The following is a 19,877-nucleotide window of genomic DNA, read 5'->3' as shown; positions in this document are numbered from 1 at the left end:
CATATATTGAGTATCATGACTGATTACTGTATTGGACGGTCTGTGGCTCCATCAGGTCTGTGGCTCCATTAGTTAAGCATCTGCCTTCGACTTAAGTCATAATCTTTCATCCTTGGTGGTGATCCAATCACTGAAGTAGATGTATTGGGAAATTGTAAACAAATTTGATGTGGGCTTATGGACAGATAGATTGTACCTGAATCCCATATAGCAGACAAAGGAAAGGGGGTGGCAACTTTTACGCTTGAGTTTCACTGAAAATTGTCTGACTTGCTCTCCTGCTTCTTTTTACTTTTGTGCTCTCAGAACCTCAACCAGAATCCTCGCACTTTGCTGCCTAAATTCTATGGACTGTACTGTGTGCAGGCAGGTGGTAAGAACATTCGAATTGTGGTAATGAACAATCTCTTACCACGGTCGGTCAAGATGCACATCAAATATGACCTCAAGGGCTCAACCTACAAACGGCGGGCTTCCCAAAAAGAGCGAGAGAAGCCTCTCCCCACCTTTAAAGACCTGGACTTCTTACAAGATATTCCAGATGGTCTTTTTTTGGATGCTGACATGTACAATGCTCTATGTAAGACCCTACAGCGTGACTGTTTGGTGAGTTTATCATATTTCTTTCCCTGTCAAATACCAAAAATCTCAGCCACTAAAACAGCTTATTGTTCTTAAGGTTCAAATCGGTGCGAGATGGGACTCGGTTCCTTAGCTCCATATGTCCCAGACTTCATTTAAAATAACTTTTGCATTAGGTTATTGCTGAGCCTTTACATTTTTGCATTCTGTTATCCTCCCCCACCTGGCTTCATTTTCTTTACCTCTCCTAGGCCTCATAATCCTACACTCTCCATATTTTCATACCAGTACCATCATTCCTCAGATCTTGGTCCTGCCTGCCAGATTCAAATTTATATCTTGGAACCTGAGTGCTGCTGAAGGAAATCACACACCTGTGTCTATTCCACCAGTATCTCTACAGGTTGACGCTATCTGGCCTCAGTATTGTTCACCGTGACTCCACCTCCTGTTCCTCTCAGCACAGATGTCACATGATTGCAGTCTTCAAACCACTTTCTGACTGCTGTCCCCCAGCCTTGTTTCTAAGCAGACTACCCCACTATTCTACTACATACCATCCATTTGTCCTGCCCCCATCCCCAGTTTATAAACATGTCTACGCTTACCCATCTTTAATCTCCTTTCTGCCCAATGTGATGGCTTATTACAGGTCACTTTTTCAGAACTGTTCTTTAGGGTTTTGTTTCACATCTTGCTTCCTTTCCCTTCCCTGGCTTCAGCCTCTATCAGCTGTTTTCTTTCTGGATGTAAGCCAACTTACCTCTTCCATCTTAAAGTTAGGAGGATTTTTTTCTTTCTTCTTCTTCTCTTTTTTTTTTTCCCTAAGATTTTTATTTATTTATTTGTCAGAGAGATCACAAGTAGGCAGAGAGGCAGGCGGAGGCGGGAAGCAGGCTCCCTGCTGAGCAGAGAGACTGATGCGGGGCTCAATCCCAGGACCTTGAGATCATGACCTGAACTGAATGCGGAGGCTTAACCCACTGAGCCCCCCAGGCACCCCAAATAAATCTTTTTAAAAAAAGAATCCAGGCTCCTTAATATGACACATCAGGTCTGTCACTGTTTTGCCTCTGTCAACCTCTGTAATCTGCCACACCTGTCCTTTGCATTTTCTGTTTTAGCAGTATCAGATTATATCTCCCTGTACATAATGTGCTGTTTCATGCTTCCAGGTGTTAGAATATTCCGTCCTTTATTTATTTGGACTTGTTTTCTAATTCTTCATAAACTTAATTATGTATCACCTCCTGGCCTCCTCCGTACTATCAGTCATGCAGTCGCTTCTGTTGTTGCATGTATTAGACTGTATTGGATTTATTTTTGCATTTCTTTCCTAAATTATAATATTGTTGAGAACAGAAACACTTTTTTAAGATTTTATTTATTTACTTGACAGAGAGAGATCACAAGCAGACAGAGAGGTAGGCAGAGAGAGAGAGGTGGAAGCAGGCTCCCTGCTGAGCAGAGAGCCTGATGCGGGGCCGATCCCAGGACCCTGGGATCACGACCCGAGCCGAAGGCAGAGGCCTTAACCCACTGAGCCACCCAGGCGCCTTGAGAACAGAAACTCTTGAGTATCTTTATATCCCTGTAAACAGGCACAATGCCTGCAGGTGGTAGGGCTTCAGGAAATACTGACCTGAATCAAAGCTGGTCGTATAAAGGCCTGCAGCAGATTCGCTCCATCATGAAATGTACTTTGACCAGACTGTCCTTTTGGATTTTTTTTTTTTAAAGATTTTATTTATTTATTTGACAGAGATCACAAGTAGACAGAGAGGCAGGCAGAGAGAGAAGGGGAAGCAGGCTCCCCGCTGAGCAGAGAGCCTGATGCGGGCCTCGATCCCAGGACCCTGGGATCATGACCTGAGCCGAAGGCAGAGGCCTTAACCCGCTGAGCCACCCAGGTGCCCCTACTTGTGGATTCTTTACAGCACAAATATGTATTCCACGTTCTCTTGAATACAGGGCTCTTTTCACAAAGAGATACAAGGAAAGAACAAGCAAAGAGGGTGTTGTGGGCTAGGCAGTGTCCTAATATATATTTACTCAAATAGAAGAAAGCTGAGAAATAGAAATAATGAGTGACTAGAGGAGGTTAATATATTCTTCCGCAGGGAGTAGGAGGAGCAAAGGATAAGCCTATAGATAACCCTGAAAGTCAAGAATAATTGAATCTTGGGGCACCTGGCTGGCTCAGTTGGGGGAACGTGCAACTCTTGATCTTGTGGTTTTGAGTTCGAGCCCCATGTTGGGTGTAGAGATTGCTTGAAAATAAAATCTTTAGGGGCCCTTGGGTGGCGCAGTCAGTTGAGCATCCAACTCTTGGTTTTGGCTCTGCCTCTCTCACTCTGTCTCTCTCTATCTCTGAAATCTTGAAAAAAATAAAATCTTAAAAAAAAAAAATGGGGGTGCCTGGGTGGCTCAGTTGGTTAAGCGACTGCCTTCCATTCAGGCCATGAACCCGGAGTCCCAAGATCTAGTCCTACATCTCGCTCCTTGCTCAGCGGGGAGTCTGCTCCTCCCTCTGACCCTACCCCGTCTCTTCCTCTCCCTCTCTTTCTCTCTCTCTCTCTCTCAAATGAAATCTTTCTAAAAAGTTAAAAAAAAAAAAAAAGAATAAAAGAATAATTGAATCAGGAAAGCTGTGATTTCCTGAAAAAAGTCCTCAGACTTCCCAAGGCTCAGAATGTGGTGTTTTTTTTTTTTTTTCCTTCCTTTAGGTGCTGCAGAGCTTTAAGATAATGGACTATAGCCTCTTGATGTCGATCCATAACATAGATCATGCACAAAGAGAGCCCTTAGGCAGTGAAGCGCAATCCTCAGCTGACACTCGCAGACCAGCCCCCCAAAAGGCTCTCTATTCCACGGCTATGGAATCTATCCAGGGCGAGGCTCGGCGAGGTGGCACCATGGAGACTGATGACCAGTGAGTGGGCTCAGGGGCAACAGGATGGAGAGCATAGAGTCACGGTATTTTTTTCTTGAAGAAAGGATGCAGCTCCTGGCATAAGAATAACCCCGACTCAGCATTTAAGCTGACAGTATTAACACTTACAATACTATAGAACTAACCTTAAGAATGTAAAAGGAAAAGAAAAGGTCTTAAGTTGGGGATCTGTAGTACATCTGGGAAGGAGAGCTATTTAAAATTAAAACACCTTTCAAAAAGAATATACTCAGAGCCTTAGACGCACATCTAAGTAATTTAATCTATAGTAATTTACTATAGGCAGCTTTATGGAAGGCGCTTTTCTCACCATCATGGGTCTATCAAGGAAGTATATTTACTGAAGCATCAGAGATGTCTTGTAAGTGGTTTCATTTTTAACGTATCCTTTACTGTGACTCAAGAAGAGTGTCCTAGTGGGTGTGAGTTAAAATATGAAAGTACTGAGGAAGTGCAGAGTTACCTGAGCATTTTCAGTGTTGCTGAGTAGGGGTGACTTTAGATTCTCTTTGGTAGAATTGGGGTCGGAGACAGGCGAGTGAGACTTGGAGAGAAAGAGGTTATAATTCATACTCCAGAGTGGCTCTTGGGGTTGGAGGAAGGTTTTCACTCTTCCCCAGCTTACGAAAGATGGGGCAGTTAGGTTTAGGTCTCAGTTCCCTATCCTGATCTGACTCGAGGTGAGGAGAAGCCCTCATGCGCCAGGCCGGCAGTTTTCTTACTGTTTTCTTCTTGTCTTCTGGAACAGTATGGGTGGCATCCCTGCCCGCAACAGTAAAGGGGAAAGGCTGCTGCTTTATATTGGGATCATTGACATTCTCCAGTCTTACAGGTGAGGAGCATATGGATCCCAAATGAGGGGGCAGAGTGTTTGCAGATAACCATTCACATTTCTCCTTTAGCTGGGTTTGTCACTAAATTCTTCCTGAAACAGGAACAGTGAGTTGGATTCTAGCGGCTTACCTCCTTGGGTTTCAGATGGTGGTTTATTTCCTTGATTTTGCCTGTCTCCCTGGCTTCGCTACCCTGCCACCTTCCGAAACATAACATATACCTCTGTGGAGAGCTGAGTCAGTCCTCAGAAGCACCAGGGTAGAACACACCATCTGTCTGGCTCTTTGTGAAAAACTTGTGAGATGAGTCATACTCCACATTGGGGTACAGCTGGAAACATGTTTCTTTTTTCCTCGGAGGAAAAACAAGAGGATCACTGTGTCCTGTGCTATTAACCTATGGAACTGAGGCCTTGAAGTGACAGGGAGGATTTGGAAATGCTAGGTCCCAGTTTTACCCCTGTAAACAGGTTTCAACTACTAGTGAGGACTGGACAGACCTTGGTTTATTGTTTCACAGTATTATCATCGGTTTTAACTCCTGTCTTCCAGGCATGCTCATTTGTCCCTTCACTGTTCCTTTTGCAACAAATGTTCTTATCCCTGACTTGCCAGGGACATATTAAGTTCCCTTTTTCCATAGGGGAGGTAATGAACTTCCCTAGAAACAGCTTTGATCGCTGTCCTGAACGAGTACTACTGTGTCTGTTCTTTGGAAAGCAAGTGTAATAGAGGGAGTGCTTTCTCAGCTTCTTTAACTTCATAAAAGAGAAAACTGTCATTCATTTAAAAACTTGGTGACTGTGCGATACACATTTTTCTTGGCAGGTTTGTTAAGAAGTTGGAGCACTCTTGGAAAGCCCTGGTACACGATGGGGTGAGTAACAGTTTGCTAGTGGCTCTCCTCTTGGCTCCTTCAGTTGTGATTTGTGCCCTCAATTTCTTCTTTCTGTCTTACTTCATTTGTGGGTTCTGCCCTTCTGTTAGGGTCTCAGCCTAGAGGAAAATAGCCCTTGGACTAAATAGTGATCTTCTTGCCGGGCCTTCCCCCTCTTTAACCCTGCAGCCATCTCTTCTGCTCTGTAGGACACCGTATCGGTGCATCGCCCAGGCTTCTATGCTGAACGGTTCCAGCGCTTCATGTGCAACACAGTGTTCAAGAAGATACCCCGTAAGTGGCTTCTACCAGATGACCCCCCAATGACTCCCTTACTCCAGGAGATGGGTGGGCAAGACACCTCTGTCAGGGAACTGCCAAAGCCTCTTCTGCTCCACCCACATCCCATGAGAGCTGCTGCCCGTCTTTATGTCAGTCACTCTGTCTGTCCCAGTGGTTTCCGAGTTGCTGCTTTTCCCCTGGCTCTCCCTTCGTGTGTCATTGAGGTGAGGGGCATTTCTGGGAAATTGGTGGGATTTAGGTGGGGGGGAGGTAGGGAGTGTCATTGTGGGAGCAGGATCCATGCCATAGGCTGAGATAGAGCCAGACTTCTAGACAGAGATAGGCAAGCATATTACCAGTCTTCTGTTTTCTCTTCGTATCCCCAGGGCCAAGGAATTCTCAGACTAGGATCAGAGGGTTAGAGAAACATTTACTGATTGTGCTTAGCAGTCGTTCTTACTCTCTTCCCTCAACTTTCTTGGTTGGAAAGTGCCAGTATTCTTCTTTTCCAGCCTTCCAGTGCTGCTGCCATTGGCAGATTTCCAACTCCTTCTTCCCGTCTCCTCATCATAGGCCTCAGTCGTCCCTCAGTGTGGCAGAGGACTTAGGCATGCCAGACAATATTAAAAAACATGGGAAAATCCCTTCAAAGTCTTTTCAAAGTGGCATATAAGCAAGTGTAAAGTATCATGGTGCTGTGTGCGTGAATGCTACAAGCACGCAGGGTGAAAGGGTCATCTTCGTCAGCTTGAGCTGGAAGATACTGTTAAAGAACAAGGGAGTGACAGAATGGAAGACACCTCATCGGGTGGAAGCAAGCCATGGAGGTTGTGTGTAGCGGGGGCAAGATATGTGTATGTCTGCTTTCCTCTAGGTTCTCTGCTTTCCAAAGTGAGGTGAACTGAGACGCACACCCTCTCCTCTGAAGAGTAGTTCATAGAGCCGTCTTTGTTGACATTAGTCCTTCTTCCCGCTTTGCAGAGCACCTTTGGGTCTGTGTTGGGGATGCTAGTGATTTGTATCTGTGTCTCGGTGATGGTTTCTTGGGTGGGTGCTAAGTAGGCTTTCTCTTTCCCTTTTGAAGTGAAACCCTCTCCTTCCAAAAAGTTTCGGTCTGGCTCATCTTTCTCTCGGCGAGCAGGCCCCAGCGGCAACTCCTGCATTACTTACCAGACATCCGTCTCTGGGGAGCACAAGGCACAAGTGACAACCAAGGCGGAAGTGGAGCCAGGTCAGCGCCAGGGCTGGGGTTCCCATGTGACTGGGGACCCCCTCCCTCCCTCTGAGCCCTAGCTTTTCTGCCTAGAACATCTACTCCCCATTCATATCCAGGAAAAGCCAAGTTGCTACACTTTTTTCCCCCTATATTTCCCCCACCCCGTTTTGTCTTCTTTTTATTTATTGATTTTCTTCCCTTTTCTTTTTTCCAGGCGTCCACTTCGGTCGTCCTGATGTTTTACCTCAGACTCCACCTTTGGAGAAAATCAGTGAGGTCTCGACTCTTCCTGACCCCTATTTCTCACCTGTAGTTGGAGAGACTTTGCAAATGCAAACTACAAGGTTGGTTCCTTGGCCCCTTTCTTCATGTTCTCCTTTCATCTCTCTCTTCAGGTCCTTGGGAACCTCCATAATTTTGTTTTTTTTTTGAGAGATCATTGTCTTTTGCTCTTCACTAGATTTTTCTGGGTTTACTTTCCTTTAGTTCATCTTTAGTGACTTGAAGAAGTGTGTCAACATCTCTGCATCTTTAAGGGGTGTGCAGACTATTCTGATAGAATGTGCCCCAACTAACCCTTTATCTCCCGGTGAGTTAGGTGAGAATTCTCAGCTTACTTTGTAAGGCTGGAAAAAGATTCCTGGGCAGGGAAGAAAATGAACAGTGAGTCTTGTAAAAGGATGCATTCTAAAGGTTGTGGTTTAATTTTTTTAGATGTTGTGTTGATTATCTAGTCCATCATAATAAATTAACCCAAAACTTAGTGGATTAAAATAACAAACACATATCATAGCTTCTGTGGGTTGGGAATGTGGGTACAGCTTAGCTGGGTCCTCTGGCTCAAGGTCTTTCATGAGGTGTTGGCCAGGGGCTCCCATCTCGTCTGAAGGCTCAACTGAGAGGCTTCACTTCTAAGCTCCTTTATATGCTTATTGGCAGGGTTCAGTTCCTTGTGGGTTGCTGGACAGAGGGCCTTAGTTCCTTGCTGGCAGTTGGCTGGGCGCCTCCCTTGGTTTTTTGCAACATGAGCCTTTCCTTAGAACAACTCAGAACATCGCAGCTGGCCTCCCTTAGAGCAAGCGAGAGTGCATGCACCTATCCAGAAGCCATAATCTTTTTGTGACCTAATCTCAGAATTGACCTCCTATCACCTGCCCTGCATTCTAGTCACTAAATCTAGCCCACATTCAGAAGGAAGGGATTACACAAAGCTGTGAATACCGGGAAGCAGAACTCATAGGGAGCCCCCTAAAAAGCGACCTTTAGCAGTCCATCTTCTGGCCCCCAATGCTTCCTGTCCCTCCCTGTGTGAAATGCATTCATTTGCTCCAGGGGTCTTCAAAAGTCTGATCCCATTACAGCAGCAGCTTAAATTCCAGAATTTTGTCATCTGAATTAGGTCTAGGTTTGGAGGAGCTCCTGGTACTGTTCCTTGAGTACAGTTGCTCTCAGTCTTTGGACCTGTGAAACTAGAGACAGCTGTTTTCTCCCTACACACCCAGCAGACAGTGGTGAGGCAGTAAGTAGGTAACACTGAACACATTCCTGTACAAAGAGAAGAGTGAGGGAGGCACAGAGGAGTCACTGGTGCATAGCTAGTCCAAAATCCAGCAATTGTTGAGTTTCTTTGATCAGGCGAAATACAGGGAAAAGGCTTGGGAGTAATTTTCCCATGACTCTACTCCACCCTTTGACCTCTTGGTTTTGCTTTCTGGGTTTTCCTTTTTCATGAAAGCCAGAATGTGTTTGCAGCTAGTAGTTTTCTCAGCCTGCTTCCTGCCAGTAATATTTTGGCATCCAGCAGTTTCTTCATTTTACACTGTGTATGTCCCTTTCAGTCCAATCTGTGAATGTTTCTGCTGTTATAATGCCCTCAAAGATTTTGTGGTCCTCCTGTGAGTTTCAATAAGATTCAGTCCCCTAGACAAAAGCCACACCCACAGATACCCTCTTCATAAGCCCCGTGCTACTTAGAGATCCTGTTAAGTTGAAAAGATCCGGGAGACTTTAATCTTTTTGAATGGCCTTTTGTATGGTTGAGTAGTACTCTAAGGAACCAACTTTGATTTTTCTGAAGTCTTAAAAAATGTTTTACAGTTATACCCTTGGCTTTGTCTCTAGACCGCATTTTCCTGGTAGAGCCCAGGTTTTGTGCTTGCTCACAAGCTGTTTCTTTTAAGATTTTATTTATTTATTTCAGAGAGAGAGACACAGCGAGAGAGGGAACCAAGCAGGGGAGTGGGAGGAGAAGCAGGCTTCCCGCAGAGCAGGGAGCCCGACATGGGACTCGATCCCAAGACCCTGGGATCATGACCTGAGCTGAAGGCAGACTCTTAATGACTGAGCCACCCAGGCGCCCCCACAAGCTGTTTCTTAATTTTAGCATTGTTTGCTATCTGGAGGGGCTCAGAATTTTCAAAACCATCAAGTCCTGAAAGTCCTTTTATTTAATAGTCCTTCCCTTAATTTTTTTCTTCTCGTTTTACTGTAAGCATTAAGAGGGAACCAGGTGGGGCGGGTGGTGGCGGGGAAGAAGGAACCAGGTGGCACCTTTAGCACTTTGTTTAGAATTCTCCTTAGGTTGGGCGCCTGGGTGGCTTAGTGGGTTAAGCCGCTGCCTTCTGCTCAGGTCATGGTCTCAGGGTCCTGGGATCGAGTCCCGCATCAGGCTTTCTGCTCAGCAGGGAGCCTGCTTCCCTCTCTCTCTCTCTGCCTGCCTCTCTGCCTACCTGTGATCTCTCTCTGTCGGATAAATAAATAAAATCTTAGAATTCTCCTTAGGTAGATCACCCAATCCGTTAGACACGTATTCTGCTTTTCACATAACTGCATATGACATTGTTGCAAAACTTTGTTCCACTGCATTACAGGGATGCCCTTCCCTTCAGTTTCCCATAAGATTTTTCTCACTTTCCTTTGAGCCCACACTGGCAACTCCCTCATCAAGCCTAAGGTTCTGCAGTATGTTCATGGCACTTTTAGACTTTCACTAAAACTCTCCTTAAAGCCCATTTCCCTCTTCCAAAGCCTCTTCCACTTTTTAGTTCAGTAGCACTTTACTTCCACGTTCAAAAATTTATATTATTTATTATTGTGTAACAAATTACTCTCAATTTGGCAGCTAAAAACTACAACATTTATTATCTCAGATTTATATGGCTTAACTGTGTAAGTGTGACTTAGCCGGGTGCCACTGGTTCAGGGTCTCTCAGGAGGTTACAGTGAAGCTGTGAGTCAGGGCAGTAGTCTCACTTATGCGGTTGTTAGCAAGATTCAGTTCCTTGTAGGCTGTTGGCCTGTGGTCCTCCCTCAGTTCCTTGTCACATGTTCTCTCCATGTGGCAGCTAGCTTCCCTCAGAGCAAACAGTAAGAGAACTCGAGCCCAAGAGGAAGCTAGGTAGGGTCTTTTTGTAACCTAATCTCAGAATTGATGTTCCATCACCTGGCCTACATTTTGTTCTCTGGAAGAGAGTCACTAAATCCAGCCCCCATTCAAGAGGAGAGAATTACACAGTGGCACAAATATCAGGCAGCAGTAATCACTGAGTGCCTACCACACCTAGGAATTGAGGAAAGAAGAGGAGGGTATTAGGAAATATTTTTGTAGTACTCAAGAAGCTAAATAGTTATTTAAAACAACATGCTTCTAAGTCTGGTAGTTTCTTAGCCTCTTTCTGAATCCTAAGTTGATCCTGAAGTGAAATATGGAGAAGCATTACAAGATTTGACTTGAGAGGATTGTCCTTTCTCTCTCTCTCTCTCTTTTTAAAATATTTTATTTATTTATTTGACAGACAGAGATCGCAAGTAGGCAGAGAGAAAGGAGGAAGCAGGCTCCCCGTGGAGCAGAGAGCCCGATGTGGGGCTCGATCCCAGGACCCTGGGATCATGACCCGAGCTTAAGGCAGAGGCTTTAACCCACTGAGCCACCCAGGCGCCCTCTCTCTCTCTCTTTTTTTTTAAATTATTAATAACATATAACGTATTATTTGTTTCAGGGGTACAAGTCTGTGATTCATCAGTCTTACACAATTCACAGCACTCATCATAGCACATACCCTCCCCAATGTCCATCACCCAGCTGCCCCATCCCTCCCACCCGCTCCCTGTCCTTTCTCTTTCTTATCTTCTAATTCTTCTCCTCTCTGCCTCCATTTTTTTTTCTTTTGCTAGTTCAACCCTCTTGGAAAAGCCTGAAGTTGCAGAGTCAGAGTTCACCCATGTGAGTGTCTGGGATGTGGGGGAGGTGAATGCTTGCTTTGAAGGGTATAAAGAGGATTACTGATGAAGTGGAACAGGGAGTTAATTTGCAAGGTTAGAGGGACCAGGTGCCCCTTCAATCTTGCCTTTTTAAATTTTGTAGGGACCTTGTACTTGGAAGCAAAGGATGAAATAGAAGAAAACTTAATTTTGACAGTCAAGCTGGAATGAACTTGAATTCCTTTCCTGCCTCCTCATTTCATACTCCACATCCTTAACCTTACACCCTTACCCTTTCCAGTGAGCAGAAAAATTCAGAAGACCTGGAACAAGATTCTGCCAGCTTGGTGATCCCAAGAAGCCAGCCCTTGCCCCAGCAATGCTGAATTTTCTTCTTCGTGGTCATCACAAAAGGAATATAATGGAGGCTAGGGGAGCTCTCTCCCTCCTTCCTGAAGAAGAACCTCTTCTCCTTCCCCTTCCTTATGAATGGGCACCAGTGCCTCGGACAGTTGAGGACAGCAACATCTTCTCCACTTCTGAGTTAGATGGCACAAGTTTTCAAGGGGCCAGCCTTGGCTTCCACAACTGCATTGTTTTCAAACCCCCATTCTTCCTGCTGGAAGTGGGGTTGCTGGATTTGATGGTTTTCTTCCTCTTCATCTACCTTTCACCGGGAGCTGGACTCTTTAATTTCCTCAGGCAGACTGGCTGCACATTATCTCCACCTTCTTGCTTTCTCTGGAAGAAGATCCTTGTAATCTCTGTAAAGGTTTTGGGGATAAGGGTGTTAAGCCAACTCCCACCTTCCTTTTATTTTTTCCTTAAAAAAAGGAAAAGAAAAACTAGCACACAGCACACAATTTGAAGCCAGACAGTTTCAGATCAAAACTGCAGAAGTGTCAGGAGAGATGCCTATTTTGGGGGCTCCCTCAAAACCCCCTGGTGTTTGAGAAATGGAAGTATGGAACTGCTTTGCCAGGAGCAGCTCCTCTTTAACTCCTCCTTTCTTGATGAATTTCTTAAGGCTGAAGGAATGGAGAGTGGGAACATGGGGTAATCTTTATCCCTTTTGTTGAAACAGTAGGGCAGTCATGGGACCAGAAGATCAGAGCCCTTGCTAGGCAGGACCCTGCTCACTGCCAGGCCATCACAGTTATTAGTGTTTTGCAATTTGAAATGTATTCTGCTTGTTTTTCTAAATATGAAGACTTAAATGAATTTGGATCCTTCTCAAAAGGAGGTTTCTTCCTTGCTCTTCCCACCTTTTCCGACAGTGTTCTGCTTTTCAAGGAGCTAAGGTGGGGAGGGGACATCTCTGTCCCTTTAACAGGCAGTCTGTATCTATGAGGCTAGAGAATACTCGCTTAGACTCATGGGGAGCCAGGAGATTCTGCCTAGGTGAGGTCATTGCTGTGCCACATGCCCTGCCCCTTCTTGTGCAGAGAACTCGGAAATGAGAGCTGTGTAATCTGTCTGTTCCCCCTCTCCAAGAGTTGTGGTTCCCTACCTGATCCTCCTCCTCCTGTCTGGGGACTAAGGGGGCCTGGCATCTCAGGCAGATTGTTGAATACTGTCCCATCTCCATCCTGCCCGACCTTGATAGTAAGTTAGCCCGTCCCCCAAATAACTGTCTATATTAGACACCCCCAGCCAGTTTCTGGCTGCCTGTCTTTGCTGCCATGTTCTTTTTTACAAGAAGGAAAGAAACAATTCTTGCTATTTTTTTTCATAATTTACTATTTATGATGTATTTAAGTGTTTTATTCAGGACAGAGTTGTGTAGGGAGTGGGAGGGAATATTTGAGGGGGGATGGGTCTTAGGGAAGGGAATTGGGGAATCAACATTTTTATGAAGTGTCACTATTTGCCTCCACTTTGTATTGTTCAGATATGGCAAATGCAATATAAAAGTGATAAATATCTGGTTTTAATGTATTAAACTTTCATCAGTTATTTAGACCTCTTGTTTCTTCCTGATTCTTTTTCATACATCATCTGCTCCAGCCTCGCGTCCCAGCTCAGGCTCAGTGTTATTTGTGGTGTTTCCCTGAGCAAATGCAGCCTCCTCGCCAGTTGCCTTCAGTCTGGTGCAGGCCTGTGCTAGCTTCATTCCCTACCTTCCAGCCACCTCTCCACTTGATCAACTTCACCTTGAAAAGCTGTGAATGAATATGAAGGGAATTACTGTTGGTCTGTTGCCTGAGTTGCAACCTACTTTAACTGATGGATCTGGAGGGGCGCCTGGGTGGCTCAGTGGGTTGGGCTTCTGCCTTCGGCCCGGGTCATGGTCTCAGGGTCCTGGGATCGAGCCCCACATCAGGCTCTCTGCTCAGCGGGGAGCCTGCTTTCCCCTCTCTCTCTGCCTGCCTCTCTGCCTACTTGTCATCGCTCTCTCTCAAATTAATTAATTAATTAATTAATTAACTGATGGATCTGGGAATCCAAAGGAGGAAAGGAGGAGGCACAAAAGCTTGAGATCATTTGGCCTTTGGATTCCCTCTCTTTCCCGGCCCTGGCCTGGTGCCAGGGTGTCACTTAGAAGACCACAGGGACTGCTTCCTTCAGTTGTTTTCCTCTTCTGTGAGGTTGAACTTCGTTATTAGTTAGGCTTTTTTTTTTTTTTTTTTTTTTTAGTTAGGCTTTTTTACTTGGATGGGAATCTAGACCAAAGAGCGGGTGCCTGTTTTAAGGCATGTGGGTGGGGAAGTTTGGAGAGAAGCAAGTTAACTAACTAGTGTTCTTTCCACAGCACTATCCCTTATTTTGTTAAGATCATTCTGCGAATATTTCTGCAGCAGCTAATGAGCAATTCACTGGGTAGCTGGAGGTCAAAAGAAGTAATTGACCTTCAAGAGTTTACAGGAGGAGCACACACATATTTGTGTGTACACAAAAATGTTTTAGATGGATTACAGTTTAGGATTTCAGTTCTCTGAGAGAATGGTACAGAATATATTAGGTGGAAGAAAACTAGAGGTTACTGTGGACTAGAAGTGTTGGGGAAAGTTGCACATGAACGTATGAGAAGGGTTCTATTTTTTAGAACAAGGGAGAACCCACAGTGGAAGCAATGGTGGAGGAGATCTGAGTAAGAATCTTGGCGTAGGTGGAGGTGGAGGCCTCACTGATAGCTAGACTGAGGAATTTTTTTTTAAAGAGTTTATTTATTTATTTGACAAAGATCACAAGTAGCCAGAGAGACAGACAGACAGGCGGGGGAAGCAGGCTCCCCGCTGAGCAGAGAGCCTGATGCGGGGCTCGATCCCAGGACCCTGGGATCATGACCTGAGCCGAAGGCAGAGGCCTTAACCCACTGAGCCACCCAGGCGCCCCCGAGGAATTGTTTTTAAGATTTTATTTATTTGAGCCTGAGCAGGATGGGAGTGTGCAGAAGGAGAGGGAGAAGCAGACTCCCCACTGAGCAGGGAGCCTGACCTGGGATTTGGTCCCAGGACCCTGGCATCATGACCTGAGCCAAAGGAGGATGTTTAACTGACTGAGCCACCCAGGTGCCCCTAGGCTGAGGAATATTTTTATTTTATTTTATTTTATTTATTTTTGACAGATTGAGAGAGCGAGAGAAGGAATACAAGCAGGGCTAGTGGGAGAGAAGGAGCCCGATGGAGGGCTTTATCCCAGGCTCTTGGGATCATGACCTGAGCCAAAGGCAGATGCTTAATGACAGCCACCCAGGCATCCCAGGAATTTTTTTATTTTAAACTGTAGGAAGTGAGGAACTGTAGAATGTTTTTTGCCTCTAAGTAGAACATGATCAAAATAATTCAGACTAATCTGTTGACAGAGTTCTGTAAAAATGAATAGAACAAGCAGATTAGACTCATAATTTAAGTGTGAAGTGGTGTGGGAGGCTGAAGGTGATGATAAAACTATGATAGAACAAGTAGTAATTGGAGTGAAGGAGGAACTGGGGATTGTCAAAGTTTTGAATTTGAGTTTAAGCCACTCCTTTAGACTGGATAAGGAGAAAACTCTTTCCCTAACAGGAATTGGATCCGAACATGTTTTAGGCATACGTGGTCCTTGTGCCACCGTTATCTGGTCACTCCCTCTTCAACTTATCCATGCAGCTGCTGAGTGCGTGCAGTAAATACCCTCTTATAGTCAGAGAGTCCCTCTAGTGGTGAGCTAGCTACTTCTAGAGAGGAACCCTGCAATCCCAATGCAGGTAGGGCCTGCTAGAGGAAGACTGCCATAACTAAAAGTTAAGGAAACCAAATGAGACCATAGGATAATAAAGCTGGACTGTCACCTGGGTGACTCCCTTAGGCATCTGACTTCAGATGAGGTCACCATCTAGGGATCTTGGGATTGAGCCCAGTGTGGGACTCCCCACTCAGAGAGGAGTCCGCTTCTTCCTCTGCCTCTGCCCTAACCCCCTGCTTGTGTTTGCTCTGTCAAATAAATGATAAAATCTTAAAAAAAAATAAAATATATTCAAGATTAAACTGTATTCTTGGGGTGCCTGAGTGGCTCAGTTGTTAAGTGTCTGGACTCCATGTTCTTAAATACCTTCTTGCCTCAGGACATTTCCACTTGCTCTTTCCCCAGGTATTCTTTGGATCTCTGTTCAAATGAAAGGATTCCCTAATACCCTATTTATATTAAATTCAAACCACATCCAACCCAGTTTATTTTTCTCTGAAGTGATCACCCATTATTTGGGAGGGAAAAAAAAGGGTGTGTGTGTGTGTGTGTTTAAGATTTTATTTATTTGTCAGCGCACAAGCAGGGGGACTGGCAGGCAGAGGGAGAAAGCAGGCTCCCTGCTGAGCAAGGAACTCAATGAGGGACTCCATTCCAGGACCCCGGGATCATGACCTGAGCCGAAGGCAGACACTTAACAACTGAGCCACCAAGGCGCCCCTTAACTGAACAGCTTCTGACACAGTGCTAAGGGGACATCTCTGTTCAAAAAAGAGTTCTCCATTCTCCAGGTTGAATTAAATCAATCTTATAGCATCTATTTTTTATTATCTCATTTTTAAAATTTTTTGCAAGATTTATTTATTTGACAGAGAGAGACACAGTGAGAGAGGGATCACAAGCAGGGGGAGTGGGAGAGGGAGAAGCAGCCTTCTCACCAGGCAAGGAGCCTGAGGTAGGGCTCAATCCCAGGACCCTGGGATCATGACCTGAGCCAAAGGCAGTCGCTTAATGACTGAGCCACTCAGGCCCCCCAACTATCTCATTTTTTAATTTGAGAGGGAGAGAATCTTCAAGCAGACTCCCCGCTGAGTGCAGAGTCTGTCATGAGGCTTGATCCCACAACCTATGAGATCATGACCTGAGCCAAAGCCAACAGTTGGATGCTTAACTGGCCAAGCCAGCCAGTGCCCTCATTATCTCATTTTTTAATGGTCACTATATTTTATATTCTTTACAATATCTCCATAGACTTTTTTTTAAAGATTTTACTTTCACAGAGAGAGAGGGAACGTACAAGCAAGGAGAGCAGCAGGCAGAGGAAGAAACAGGCTCCCCACTCAGCAGGGAGCCGGATGTAGGGCTTCATCCCAGAATCCGGGATCATGACCTGAGCTGAAGGCAAACGCTTAACCAACTGAGCAACCCAGGTGCCCCTCCATAGGTGCCCCTCCACAGACTTTTTTTTTTTAAGATTTTATTTATTTATTTGACAGAGATCACTAATAGGCAGAGAGGCAGGCAGAGAGAGAGAGGGGGAAGCAGGCTCCTGCCGAGCAGAGATCCCAATGCGGGGCTCAGTCCTAGGACCCTGAGATCATGACCCGAGCCAGAGGCAGAGGTTCAACCCACTGAGCCACCCAGGTGCCCCCACAGACTTTTTTTTTTTTTTTTTAAGATTTTATTTAGGGGCACCTGGGTGACTCAGTCGTTAAGCATCTGCCTTCAATCAGCTCAGGTCATGATCCCAGGGTCCTGGAATCAAGCCCCGTATGGGGCTCCCTGCTTGGCAGGAGGCCTGCTTCTCCCTCTTTCACTCCCCCTGCTGGTGTTCCCTCTCTCGCTGTGTGTCTCTCTCTCAAATAAATAAATAAAATCTTAAAAAAAAAAAAAGATTTTATTTAATGGGGCACCTGGGTGGATCAGTCATTAAGCGTCTGCCTTCAGCTCACTCCCACTTCCACCTCCCCTGCTTGTGTTCTCTCTCTTGCTGTGTCTCTGTCAAATAAATAAAATCTTTGAAGATTGATTTTATCTTTAAAATCTTCAAAATTTTATCTTTAAAATCAATCTTCAAAGATTTTATTTATTTATTTGACAGAGAGCATGAATCAGAGGAACAGAAGAGGGAGAAGCAGACTCCCCACTGAGCAGGAAGCCCCATGCAGGGCTCAATTCCAGGACCCTGGAATCACCACCTAATCTGAAGGCAGACACTTAACTGAATGAGTCACTCAGGTGCCCCTCCATAGACTTTTTAAATGTGTACTAACTAGGGTGGCTGGGATTGAGCCTTGCATGGGGATCCTTGCTCAGCGGAGAGTCTGCTTCTCCCTCAGCCCCTCACCCCACTCTCATGCTCTCTCACACTCTCAAATAAATAAATAAAATATTTTTTAAAAGATTTTGTTTATTTATTTGATAGAGAACAGTGAGAGAGGGAACACAAGCAGGGGGAAGGGGAGAGGGAGAAGCAGGCTTCCTGCCAAGCCCAATGCAGGACCTCCATCCCAGGACCCTTGCTGGGATCATGACTTCAGCTGAAGACAGATACCTAACGACTGAGCCACCCAGGTGCCCCAAATAAATAAAATCTTTTTTAAAAAAGTATACTAGGGACACCTGGGTAGCTCAGTCGGTTAAGCATCTGCCTTTGGCTCAGGTCATGATCCCAGGTTTCTGGGATCAGGACCCCCCATCTGGCTTCCTGCTCAGTGGGAGTCTGCTTCTTCCTCTCCCTGTGCTCTTCCCCCTACTTGTTCTCTCTCTCTCTCAAATGAATAAATAAAATCTTTTTAAAAAATTATACTAACTAGGGGCGCCTGGGTGGCTCAGATGGTTAAGCCTCTGCCTTCAGCTCATATCATGATCCCAGGGTCTTGAGATTGAGCCCCACATCGGGCTCTCCGCTCAGCAGGGAGCGTGCTCCCCCCTCTCTCTGGCTGCCTCTCTGCCTACTTGTGATCTTTCTCTCAGTGTCAAATAAATAATATAAATAAATAAAATATTTAGAAAAAATTCAATAACTAAACACAGGTCACAATCTATTAAATATCTGATTAAAGCTGAGAAGGTGACACTTCCCTCCACAGGGATCATGTATCATGGTTTTCCAAAACAGTAATGACATTCCAGAACATTCATTTCCTAGTTCCTTTGTTTGGGTTGAATGTGTGTCTTCGTTTACTTACACATTTAGAAGAATACTGACTTAGTTATCCCTGATGTTCAACTTGTCTTTGGAACTGCATTATCCCGATTAAACCAGAGCATTTAAAAAAAAAAAAAAAAAAAAAAAAACCAGAGCATTTTTTTTGTTGATGAATTTTATATTTTATGAAATATCCCTCTCCTGATCTGATCTCAGCTATTTGTGTTGATTTTTGTTTTGTACAATATTAACATAGTTACATATGCTTTCTATTATTACTATTGCCTGGAATATTTTTTCACTCTATTTTTACCTTTTTTAAAAAAGATTTTATTTATTTATTTGACAGAGAGAGAGATCACAAGTAGGCAGAGAGGCAGGCAGAGAGAGAGAGGGAGAAGCAGGCTCCCCGCCAAGCAAGGAGCCCGACGTGGGGCTTGATCCCCAGGACCCCAAGATCATGACCTGAGCTGAAGGCAAAGGCTTAACCCACTGAGCCACCCAGATGCCCCACATTATGCAGCTATTTTAAAAATGTATTTCTTGTCTTGTTTGCAAACTATTTTGTTATGTTGGAACTTATCACTAATTATTTTTCTTATTTGTTTCCCCTTTCCTGTCTGTGGTTATTATTGATGGCTTTCCCACCCCCCCCCATGATAGATTTTATTCCTATTCAAGCTCTAATGGTTACCAATAACTTCTGAACATATCTATTAAAACCAACATCTAGAGGCATCTGGGGGTGGCTCAGTTGGTTAAGGTTCAGACTCTTGTTCTCCTCAGGTCATGATCTCGGGGTTGTGAGATGGAGGCCTGAGTTGGGCTTTGTGCTGGGGCACTGGGATGGAGGCTGCTTAAAATTCTCTCTCTTAGGGCACTTGGGTGGCTCAGTCAGTTAAGCAACTGGCTTTGACTTAGGTCATGAACCCAGGGTTCTGGGATTGAGACCTGCATTGGGCTCTCTGCTCAGTGGCAAGTCGGCGTCTTCTCCCTCTCTGATCTCTCTCGCTTTCACTGTCTCAAATAAATAAAATCCTTAAAAAAAAAACAAATTCTTTCTTTGTCTCCCTTGCCCCTCCACCCCCTCTCTAAAACAAAACAAAACAACACAGAACAAAAAAAAAAAAAAAACCATTAAAAAAAAACAACAACATCTAGGTAATATCCAACACTCCTCTCCCCCATCTCCAAGTATGGTGTGCCCTAGCCATGTCAGGTGTCTACCTTTCCCCCTTCTCTTTTCCAAGAGACCTGGGATTTCCAGGTTGGGGGGCGGGGGCAGTGTGGGGTGTGTGTGTGTGTGTGTGTGTGTGTGTGTGTGTAGGGAAAGGTAACCCGAAGCATTTTCTTTTCTTTTTTTTTTTTTTTTTAAAGATTTTATCTATTTATTTGAGAGAGAAAGCACGAGTGAGGGGAGGGAGAAGCAGACTCCTGGCTGAGCAGGAAGCTCAAATCCGGACTCAATCCCAGACTCTACCAACTGAGCCACCCAGGCACCCAATCCAACACATTCTTTAGTGTTATTCTTCACTAACAAACCAAAATGGTTTACTAGTTTGTCTCCCATTCTTTGGGAGATTAGTTATAAAAGGATTGATTCGTCAAACCTTTTC

The 19,877-nt window shown here is 44.9% G+C and overlaps 1 protein-coding gene across 4 annotated transcripts in view; it reads left to right on the top strand.

The window, feature by feature from the left end:
• PIP5K1A (phosphatidylinositol-4-phosphate 5-kinase type 1 alpha) overlaps positions 1 to 12,910 on the top strand; it is a 35,697-nt gene extending 22,787 nt beyond the window's left edge. The window contains exons 7-15 of one of the 4 annotated variants that reach the window (XM_080800958.1): positions 307 to 606; positions 3,309 to 3,514; positions 4,284 to 4,367; positions 5,197 to 5,245; positions 5,455 to 5,539; positions 6,612 to 6,758; positions 6,958 to 7,087; positions 10,917 to 10,965; positions 11,245 to 12,904. In XM_080800958.1, the coding sequence (XP_080657084.1) occupies positions 307 to 606; positions 3,309 to 3,514; positions 4,284 to 4,367; positions 5,197 to 5,245; positions 5,455 to 5,539; positions 6,612 to 6,758; positions 6,958 to 7,087; positions 10,917 to 10,965; positions 11,245 to 11,247 (1,053 nt within the window). In that variant the 3' untranslated portion in view covers positions 11,248 to 12,904. Of the gene's footprint in view, positions 1 to 306; positions 607 to 3,308; positions 3,515 to 4,283; positions 4,368 to 5,196; positions 5,246 to 5,454; positions 5,540 to 6,611; positions 6,759 to 6,957; positions 7,088 to 10,916; positions 10,966 to 11,106 lie in introns of all 4 variants that reach the window. The other 3 variants (XM_080800957.1, XM_080800960.1, XM_080800959.1) reach the window with 3 other exon arrangements.
• Positions 12,911 to 19,877: the final 6,967 nt, after the last annotated feature.

The sequence above is a fragment of the Martes martes genome (genome assembly GCF_963455335.1).
Source record: "Martes martes genome assembly, chromosome: 4".
NCBI classification, from domain to species: Eukaryota; Metazoa; Chordata; class Mammalia; order Carnivora; family Mustelidae; genus Martes; species Martes martes.
This window is presented reverse-complemented; position numbering and strand designations above follow the sequence as displayed.